An 11,248-nucleotide genomic window follows, 5' to 3' on the forward strand; every position below is an offset into this window, starting at 1 on the left:
GGGCTCAACAGAGATCTGCCTGCCTCTGTCTCCACTACTTGGCACCCATGAACCTTGCACATTCTAAGCACTATTGCTGAGCTACATCCTCAATCCAAGCATAATTTCTTTCAAAAGTATCTACGGTAAAGCCAACTCCAAAATGAAGAATTAACATGCCAAATGGCTTACAGGCATCTGGGACAGATTTTTTAAACACCTGAAAACATAAACTAAGTATATCATATCACAGCATAAAACAATCCACAAAGATCTTATGAAAGAAAGAGTACCACTGTCCAAAAGATCATAGAAAGGAAATATCTGGGATAATTACTGAGAATCATTTCAATGTGACAATAAGCCAATTTTTATGCTGTTGCTTCATTGTCTGTTGTCTGCCTTTGAAGGGTCATCTGTTATACTGATGCAATCATTACTCTCCAACACAGTGTGCCACTATGAATCAGTAGTTACTAAACACCATTTGTGGATTTTTTTTTTTTTTGGTGATGATCTAAGCAAATGACGATCAAAACTTAAGTGGAAAGGACCTGGAAACCTAGCTAAATTAACAGAAGTCTCTGAGAACAAAGCATATTATGAAGACATAAGAAATAGTTTGGGATAGCTGTGGGTAGAGCAGGGTTTAAGTTTTTTAAACAAGAGGCTTCTGTTGTAACTAGTTCCTTGAAAACTCCCTTCTCAATCTTGAAACTTGATCATATATAAACATGAAAATGGGAACAGGAACCAGCAAGAGAGCATGAAAATGCCTTCCCAAGCAGCCAACTACTTGGAATTATGATGGCAGGGGATCCTAGCAAATGGATACTCACACCTTTTGTCATTTCACCAGAGGCAACTCCGTTTTGTGAAACAATATGACATTACGGGATTCATTCTTTATTTACAAATAAATGAGGAAATATCTTTTGAAAAGAAATGTAAACTCTGAGCTAAGAAAAGCAATATACAGACGTGATTCTTGGCTCCATGGTGACTTGTGTGGGGGTGGGTCACGCCCCTTTTCTTTAAACAATAAAGCTGGACACGGTGAAGCCACCTGTAATCCCACAAGTCAGAGGTCAGCCTGGTCTACGTAGTGAGTTCTAGGTCAGCCAGGGCTATATGAGACTGTTTGACACAGAAAAGCAAATCAAAATATACAGTGCTTTTGTTAAAAAAACAAATCACATGATTTCTTCATGTTGGCATATGTGAAAGAGTAAGATCACCTTTCACTTCTGACAGTCTTTGGTCAAATGTGTGATGTGACCAGGTGACAGGCCTTGCTTTCTAGAGCGGGGACTCAGTACTCATCCAGAGTATCTGCCCGAGGAATGGAGAGGCCTCGATCTTTAAGGGCCTGGACCTTCAGCTTCTCTGCCTCCAGTCTGGTCTGCTGTTCTACCCTCTGTTCTTCTAGGATCTCCTCAATAGATACTTGCTGGAGGGGCGTGTCGCTCTCCTTTTCCAAGTCCTGCAAAACAGGCAGGTTTGAACAACTTCCCGTGAAGTCCAGAATAGAAAACCTTCAGACAAACAGATTCCAGTATGTAGCTTGGACTGCTTTTCATAACCGTGATAAGGCTGAACTACCACTCCTGCAGACAGAGGCAGGTAACATACTACACAATATACACCACTCAGAATGTGCATGCAGCAGTTGGTGAAGTCCCATGTTAGTCAGGGTTAACTTGCTTAGGAGATAACTCAATGTGTAGAGTGCTTGCTGGTACCTGTGAAGACCTGAGTTTGAATCCCTAGGAGCACATAAAGCTGGACACAGTAGCACACACCTATGATCTCAGTGCTCCTACAGGGAGATGGGAGAAACAGCAGAATCCCTGGAAACTGCACTGCCAGTTAGCTTGGGGCACACAGTGGAAAGGACCCTGTCTCAAACAAGGTACAAAATGAGCACTGATACCCAAGACCTCCTCTGACCCCTTCATGCACCTGCATTCACACCTCTCTAAGGCTGTTTACAGAAAGTAACTCCAGGACACGATAGCTACAGAGAAATCTTGTAATTTACAGTTTTTCTTTTTTCTTTTTTTTTTTTTTTTTTTTTTTTTTTGGTTTTTCGAGACAGTGTTTCTCTGTATTGTTTTGGAGGCTGTCCTGGAACTTGCTCTGTAGACCAGGCTGGCCTCGAACTCACATAGATCCGCCTACCTCTGCCTCCCAAGTGCTGGGATTAAAGGCGTGTGCCACCAACACCCGGTGGCTTTTTCTTTTTTTGGTTTTTCAATTTAAGGTTTCTTTGTGTAGTCCTAGCTGTGCTGGAACTCTCTAGACCAGGCTATCCTTGAACTCACAGAGCCTCTGCCTCCCAAGTTCTGGGATTAAAAGCATGCGCCACCATGCCCACGTACATTCTTTTAATAAAAATATTACTTAATTTCCCTTACTTCAAAAACACATGCACACTGTAGGAAATTAATATTAGCAGGCAATCTGAAATTTTAAAATTATTCATAATTCTAGTATGGAACAACAATATTTGGTGAATATTACCAATTTTCAGGTGTAGGCTAGTCACTCTATTAGTTATCAGAGACACTGATTATATGTTTAGGTTTGGGACTGTGTTTTTAAGCTTTGTATGTGTGTTTCAGTGAATGTGTGACGGCCTAGGGATAACTCTGGAGTCCTCCTCTCCTCCCACATTCTCTTAGGTTCTGGGAATTGAACTCTGATTGTCAGACTTGCACATGTGTTTTAAACCCCCAAGCCATTTTACTGGCCTAGGAACTGTTTTGTTCCACGGTGCTGGCCAGAGCCCCGTGTATGCTAGCAAGCCCTGCACTGGTTTGCATCAGATCAGGTGCATACACAACTTAAAAATAAAAACAAACCCATAACACAAATAGTGACTGTAAATTTTATTTTCATTTAACACTGTAAACTTGGCATAAACATTTAATAACCAATTTTGTAATGAACTATAAAGGAACCTTACTATTCACAGATTTTTATCATTCTTACAATGTATAGTATTAGCTGTGTTTCTGTAGCATGGAAAGCCTACATAGACAAAATAGCAATATATTTCTGGGCTCCCTACTCCTCGCAGATAGGATCTTGGTCACACAGCAAAAACTGTCTGTCCTAGAACTCACTACCTAGCCCAGGCTGGCCTCCATACACTGTCCTTAGTGAATGCTGGGGTTAGAGGTGTGCCACTTATCTCCTGTGACTTTTTAAAATATTTATTCTTTAATGTCTAGTCAGGGGTGTGTGCAGAGGCCAGAAAAGGGTGTCATACCTTCTGGAGCTGGAGTTACATTACAGTCAGTTATGCGCTCCCCTGTGTGGGTGCTGGAAGTGAATCCAGGCTCTGTACAAGAGCTAGAAGAGCAGTAAGTACTCAGTACTGAGCCATCTTTCCAGTCCCTTTCATGACTTCTGATGAGAAAGCTTGCAAAGACACTGATCAGAAAAACTGCAAATGTTTCAGTCTGGATAATAGCTGACACTTGCCTCCAAGGACTCGAGCTCAGCAGTTGTGGTGTCAGAGGGAGGACTCTCACCAGGAGGTTAGAAGCCACACAAGTTGCGTCAGTTCCCTGGGTCAAAGGTTATCTGCTAAAAACTACATATAAATACCTAACTCTTCCCTTATAACCATGGAGTGAAGAAAAGACAATGTTCTTAGCTCTCTGCTTCCTGGGCTGTTCAGTGTATCACTCACTGAACTATTCATAGTGATTATGATTCAACCATCTTTCCAGAGTAAACTTTCTTAGGGCTGGGACTCTCCATCATCAAGGAGAATCCAAGCACCTTTTTTTTTTTTTTTTTTGGAACAAGGTCTTGCCCAGGCTGGCTAGAAACTTGTGACCTTCCTGCCTCAGTCTCCTTATTTCTGAGACTACAGGCATGTGCCACCATTAGAGACTTACTTCTTCAGCAATGCAATGCTTCTCTGAACAGATCCTGGCTAAAGGTTTTTTTGGTCGTTAGTACATAATTTCTCCTGACTGATGACTGACATAATCATTCTTTCTAAAGAAAAAGATTTTTTATTGTGTATGAATGCTTTACACCTGTGTATGTATGTGCACTGTGTGCATGCCCAGAGCCCACAGAAGGTATCAGCCCTTGGAAGTTACAGATGGCTGTAAGCCACTATGTGGGTGCTGGGGACTGAACCCAGCAAGAGCAGCAAGTGCTCTTAACTGCTGAGCCATCTTTCTAGCCCTATCACAAAAAAATATTTTAAAACAATGGTGTATGAATACATTTCACAGCAGTATTCGGGTGCATGTTTTTATGTGTGTGTGCATGTGGAGGCCAGAGGTTGACAAAGGTGCTTTATCACCCCCTTAGTTTTTCAGATAGTCTCTCAGGGAACCTGGAACTCTCGGTTTCAGCTAGACTGGCTGGCCTCTGAATTCCCAGAATCTACCCATCATTAGCTCCCAGTGCTGGGAGTTGCAGTCTGTACCACCATGCCTGGCTGCTATGTCGGTACCCGGGGGGGCAAACGCAGGCTTGCATGCTTGTGCAGCAAACATTTCCTCAGTGAGCCATCTTCCCAGTCCAAGCTGACTTCTAACTCATTACACAGCTGAGTTAGGCTATTCCCAACGTGAGGTCTCTCAATCAAACTGTCCCTGACAGAATTATCTCAAGTTATTGTTAAAAGAAAAATACATATACATGTATACATAAACACATACATATAATCATCTTCTAATGCGTACACACACAAATACACATAGTAAGATGTAATTTAACATCTCACTTACTATCTGGTCTTTCTGGCACACATATTCAGGCCTCTACTCCCTGGTCATGAGTTCCATTCTGAAACTCCAGAATGGCTTTGCCTATACCTATTGTTTTCCTTTTTCCCCTTTAAAAATGTATATGATACTTTCCTTAAATGCTGCCAATTAACTTCATGCCATGAAAAATTGCTTGCAATCAATTATTTAATTTTATTATTTTTTAAAATTATGTAAGTGTTGGGGATGGCATGTGCATATGAGCATAGGTGTTCTGGGATCCCCTGGAGCTTGAGTTATAGGCAATTGTGACCTGGGAACCAAACTCAGGCTCTCAGTGAGAACAGTATGTGCTCTTAGTCACCAAGTCATCTCTCCAACTCCTAACTAATTATTTAAATAATTAAAATATTCCAACATGTACATTTTCTTGTTTTCAGAGCCAGGCAAGGATTGTACCATTATGATATACTTCTAGCTTTAAATTATACTTTTATAAATCAGGACACATCATTAAAATTATCTAACTTTTTGTTATTAGACATTATTTAAAACTACATGAATGATCAATGTATTTGTTCTTGTTTTATTCTTTTTTGGGGGGGGGGTCGAGACAAGGTTTCTTTGTATAGCCCTGGCTGTCCTGGAACTAGCTTTGTAGACCAGTTGGATTTGAACTCACAGAGATCATCTGCCCCTTCCTCCCAAGTACTGGGATTGAAGGTGTGCATCACCATCCAGCTGTTTTATTCTTTTAAAAGATGGTATTACTTTGGAGCCTGGGTTGGCCTGGAACTCACCATACAGCATAGCTTAGCTTCAAACTAGAGGAGTTCCACTTACCATAGCTTCTCAACTGCTAGGATTATAGACATGAGCCATCACACCCGGAAATACTGTTTGTTTCTTTCTTTCCAGATGAGGGGCCATGCTCATCTTTGTATTATTCCAATATTAGTATATGTGGTATGAAAGCAAGCACCGGCAATACTGTTTTCAATTGGCTAAAGCCAACAATATTTTGCTAGCAAGATCAAATCTTTAAAAAGGCAAAAGGCAATGGAATGTGTTAACTACCTGTTGCAGTGTTGCTTTGGCAACGCCAGCTCCCCTAACTGGTGGGTTCTTGTGAAAAGCCTGTGAACCTGGGAAGAAGGCAGTTAGCATCAGTGCCCAGACCCACAGCAGCTTAAGTTTTCACTTACTATTTCTCCTAGGAGGACCACATTCTCTCCTCTGACCACAAAAATCCCTCGAGGAATATCACCGTACTTTTTGCCCACATGAATGCGTTCCACAGTTTGATGCAGCACTAAGTTAGCTACAAGCACACAGAGAAGAAACATTTAGTTATTTAGTTATCTTTAAATTTCATTAATTTCAACAAACCATTTAGGAGAATTTGTTTTATTTTTATTTTCTTATTTTGGGGAGGTGGTAGACTCTCATTCTAGCCTCACCTGGCCTGGAAATCATGATGTAATTCAGGCTGTCCTAAAACCTGTGATGATTCTCCTGCCTCAACCTCTTATACATGCTGCAATTACAGGCAGAAGCCACCATATGTTCAGTTTTAGGAGACATTCAAACAAGTAAAGAGTATTTTCCATTATTCGGGCTAATAGATGAATGAAGGCAGGAATAAGTTACTTCTATATTATTTAACTGCTAGTATCAACACGGTCTCTAGAAAGATAGAAACAAATAGAAATCTTGAAAATTTGAGCCTAGACAACTGCCAAGACTAAAGCTCTGATTTTTTGGAAGGAGAGTTCTTTGCAGTGTGATGACTTCACTTTTGTTCAGTACTTATGATTCATGTAACCCAATGTAATTTTTTTTTTTTTTTTGGTATTTACGAGACAAGGTTTCTCTGTATTGTTTTGGAGGCTGTCGGTCCTTCCTGGCCTGGAACTCAGAGATCCGCCTGCCTCTGCCTCCCGAGTGCTGGGATTAAAGGCGTGCGACACCACTGCCCGGTGTAACCCAATGTAATTTTTAAGGATTATGACACAGCAAGAATCTTTCTTCATCTTGTCAGATAAGCATACGGGTAATCTCAATATTCACTATTATTCCTTCAAAGCACTTTGATGAATTTAAGATGTAGGAGAAATTTTCTTCTTTCAAACTACTTGTTTTACTTGAACAAAAATTGATGTTTGTATCTTTTTAAAAATTTTTGTTTTATGTACATTGGTATTTTGCCTACATGTATGTCTGTGTGAGGGTGTTGAATGCCCTGAAACTGGAGTTACAGACAGTTGTGAGCTGCCATGGGGGTGCTGGGAATTGGATCTGGGTCCTCTGGAAGAGCAGTCAGTGTTCTTAACCCCTGAGTCCAGGCCTGTGATGTTTGTATCTTATTGTCTTTTTTTTTTTTTTTTTGGTTTTTTGAGACAGGGTTTCTCTGTGGCTTTGGAGGCTGCCCTGGAACTAGCTCTGTAGACCAGGCTGGTCTCAAACTCACAGATACGCCTGCCTCTGCTTCCCGAGTGCTGGGATTAAAGGTGTGCGCCACTAACGCCCGGCCATATCTTATTGTCTTGTTTGAGATGGTTTTTGATCTATTTCCAAAGTGATCCTTTTGCCTCAGCCTAGTAAGTATCTGAGACATAGTCTCATGGCTGGCTGTTTATTATCTTCTAAATTCCGGTGGTTCAGCTAAGTTTTTCCTCACGTTCAAATCTGGGGATCTGGCAGATGACCTACAAATGTTCAGTGTGAACTCAGAAGCATCTATATCAAAGGGAAACAGAAAATGCAGACTGCAAAATGAAGATTAACTCCTAAATCTGATATATTCCTATATGTAAACTATTGAGTTTATTGCCCCACTTTCAACAGCTTCAGGAAATGGCTTCTACTCTATTTTTAGGGGACAGGGAGGGATGACCACAGGAAATGATTTGAAGACTAATTTTTTTTCTGCCATTTGGCTCCCTCTAATGGGGAAATAAAATAAAAACACTAGTGAAAGTCAAGTCAGTTTCAGTTCACTTTGTTGACACATGGGGAAAAGTTAGAGATAAGTAAATTTGAATAAAAATGACACCAAAAAATTCAACGGGATTAAAGGGTGAGATCACAACAATACATACCAAACTGATCAATGCTTCTTAGAAAACCTATAAGTGTCCTTCCATCTCGGAGCAGCACCAAGTGCTTTTCTGGGGAAAGGAGAAAAGATCTTTAAAACAAAAGTGACAGTTCCAGTGAGCTTATATGGTAACATCAAAATTCAGTTATTAGCTGTTTAAGCTGTACTGACCCTCTTGTAATGTTTTTAGGGTGGCGTTCATTGTAAGACATGGGAGGGAAGGCAAGGGCAGCCTGGGATTTGGATGAGATCAGTGCTGTAAAGACTCAGAGTGGTACTGTAGTTAGAAAAGGATACTGAGCAGCCAAGGAAGGGCAACTGGATCCAGGCTCTGATGCTCACATTTAATCCTTAGTGTCATGTAATTTCTCCACCTTAATCCTAGAATTACCTTAACTTTTCCTTTCTTACATTCCCCCGCCCCTTTGTTTTCTGAGACATGGTTTCTCTGTGTAGCCCCTGGATGTCCTGGAACACTTGCTCCCCACCACCCTCCCCCTCTGTAGACCACGCTGGCCTCATTGGTTAAGAGCACTGGCTGAGGCCAGGCAGCAGTGGCACATGCCTTTAATCCCCGCACTCAGTAGGCAGAGAAAAGTGGATCTCTGTGAGTTTGAGATCAGCCTGGTCTACAAGAGCGAGTTCCAGGACAGCCTCCAAAGCCACAGAGAAACCCTGCCTCGAAAAAAGAAAGAGCACTGGCTGACTTTTTCCCAGAGGTCTTGAGTTCAATTCCCAGAAACCACATGGTGGTTCACAACCATCTGTAATGAGATCTGGTGCTCTCTTCAGGCCTGCAGGGATGCATGCAGACAGAACACTGTTTTACATAACAAATAAATCTTTAAAAAAGTCATCATCCTTATGAACTACCTCATGCAATAAATATAGCAGAATTAATATATAAGACAGCATGACTGTAGAATGAAGGACACACCAAAATGGCTATACTAAATGTAGGGGGAGCTCTCTCTGAAGAGATAACATTAAGGTGACAGTAAGGGATTAGAATAAGTCAGATATTAGAAAAGCATACAAGATTTTAACCACTCATTTCTTTAATGTTATGCATAAAGTACTTTCTATACAGAGAAAGGGGCAATGATTCTTCTCTAAAGGACTTTAGTCATATTAGGCTACAATTAAGTACTTTCTATACAGAGAAAGGGGCAATGATTCTTCTCTAAAGGACTTTAGTCATATTAGGCTACAATTAAGTATCACAAGCAAGCAAATCTTTTTTATTTTGGTTTTTCGAGACAGGGTTTCTCTGTGTAGCTTTGGAGCCTATCCTGGCACTTGCTCTGTAGCCCAGGCTGCCTTCGAACTCACAGAGATCCGCCTGCCCCCCTCCCCCCCCATGCTGGAATTAAAGGCATGCACCACCAACGCCTGTTGCAAGCAAATCTTAATTACATAAGACTTAAGAAACGACACCTATCCCAGTTGGACCTAGAAGGATAAATTTTGGCTACGAGAAAGGGAAAGCTGAAATGAAAAAATTAGAGAAATATAAGTAAATTAAGCATACAGGGGAAAAGTGGTATATTTAACATTCGTCTCAAAGTTAAAGAAAGAAGAACAGGAGTTAAAGTCAGAAAAGTACTGGAGGCAAGCTTTAGCTTCAAAAGGAATAAGAAAACATGGAAGACATGGGAAATAGGAGCTATGATGTTAAAGTAGGTCTAGGATGTCTACAGACTCAGAGCAAACGAACCAAACTGGCAACTCAGAACACCTGTTTTAAAAAACGGTAGTGTCCAAAGAAGTAAGGAAATTAGCAAGAGCTAGTGTTAGACGAAGAAAACAAGGGAAGGCTGGGAGGGCTCAGTGGTGAGGAGCACTGGCTGCTCTTCCAGAGGATGCAATCTTAGATGTTCTCTAATTGGCAAACTCACACAATTAATTAATTCTTTTACTTTTACTTGCTTGAAGCTGTTATAAATCATTTTGCTTTTGAAAAGTGACAGGGTTAAAATGATGTAAAAATGCTGTTTACAGGCTGGAGAGATGGCTCAGCGCTTAAGAGCACTGGCTGCTCTTACAGAGGTCCCGAGTTCGATTCCCAGCACCCACATGTTGGCTCACAACCATCTGTAACTCTAGATCCAGGGGATGCTATGTCCTCTTCTGGTCTCCCCAGCAACAGGCAAGCACACAGTACGCAGACATACATACTCATACACATTTTTTTCATTAATGTTGCTTTTAAAATGCTGTGTGAAAGGTCGGACAGTGGTGGCACATGCGTTTCATCCCAGCACTCAGGAGGCAGAGGCAGGTGGATTTCTGTGAGTTGGCAGTCAGCCTGGTCTACAAAGGGAGGTCCAGGACAGTCAGGGATATTACACAGAGAAATCCTGTCTCAAAAAAACAAGACAACAAAACAAACGCTGTTTGAGGAACCACACACAGGGAAGAATTTAGGGGTAAAAATTAAAGTGTGGGCTGGAGAGACGACTCAAATGAACACATGTTGCCCTTACAGAGGATGAGCTCGGTTACCAGCATCCACACTGCGGCTCACAACTGTCCTTAACTCCAATTCCAGGGGATTTGATGAAGAAAAGGGTATCTGACTTCGTGGGTACCAGGCACGCACATGGTGCACATACGTGCAAGACTAAACATATATAAACAACAAAAATCCTTAAAAGATGAAATTGAATCCTCTTGATTTGCACAGGACTGACCTATTTTCAGGTAAAGCAAAGCTGTCGAACTGAAAAAAAAAAAGTTAAGTCTGAAGAGACTTAGCCTTTCTAAAAAAGTCAGTTATTGCGGCTGACACCTGGCCCTCAACTTTAATCTGAAAGTCCTCCCAGACAGTGGCTAGCTACACAAGGGAAAACCTGCGCTGTCTGCTAATTAAATCCAGCTGCCGCTGTCTTAACACGGCCGGGCTTTGGTGGGTCCTCCCATGGGCACTCATCCATCCGCGAAGAGCAGGGTACGCGAAGGCAGTCGCCTGGGCCACTTCAACAGTGGGCATGTCGGCTGCTGCCCCTCGGGAGGGGTCCCACAGCGTGAGGGTCACCAGTCCGGGGGCAGAGGAGGGGGCTTAGGGGCGGGCTGTGAAGGCGGGCCACCCCGCCGGGGCCGGGGCTCACTCTCGAAGCTCCGTCTCCAGGGGAGCGCACTCGAGGAAGGGTCCCACAGCAGGCTTGCCCCGGGGAGAGGTACTCACTGTCGATGTCCTCGATGAGGCTGGCGGTGCCGGGCATATAGTTCATTTTGAGCTCAGGCAAGGCAGGCCCCGGACAGCCGCGGTGGGCGAGGGCATCCAGTCGCCCGTCGGCTGGACACGGACGGGAACCCGCCGCTCACCTGCAACTCAAATGCCGCTAGTCGCCGGAAGCGCTTTCAAGTTACCCCACCCACTTCCGGTATCGCCTGTCCGTCCACAGAAAAGAGGCGTGCCGGGCGAGCG

The 11,248-nt window shown here is 42.5% G+C and overlaps 1 protein-coding gene across 1 annotated transcript; it reads right to left on the bottom strand.

The window, feature by feature from the left end:
- Nucleotides 1-864: 864 nt before the first annotated feature.
- Lsm1 (LSM1 homolog, mRNA degradation associated) lies at nt 865-11,198 on the bottom strand. Its single transcript, XM_040731737.1, has 4 exons — nt 11,006-11,198; nt 7,820-7,888; nt 5,924-6,039; nt 865-1,462 (listed from the first exon to the last, which is right to left on the bottom strand). The coding sequence occupies exons 1-4, from the start codon at nt 11,049-11,051 to the stop codon at nt 1,292-1,294; spliced, it is 402 nt and encodes a 133-aa protein (XP_040587671.1). The 5' UTR covers nt 11,052-11,198; the 3' UTR covers nt 865-1,291.
- Nucleotides 11,199-11,248: the final 50 nt, after the last annotated feature.

The sequence above is a fragment of the Mesocricetus auratus genome, unplaced genomic scaffold (assembly GCF_017639785.1).
Source record: "Mesocricetus auratus isolate SY011 unplaced genomic scaffold, BCM_Maur_2.0 Super-Scaffold_100026, whole genome shotgun sequence".
NCBI lineage: Eukaryota > Metazoa > Chordata > Mammalia > Rodentia > Cricetidae > Mesocricetus > Mesocricetus auratus.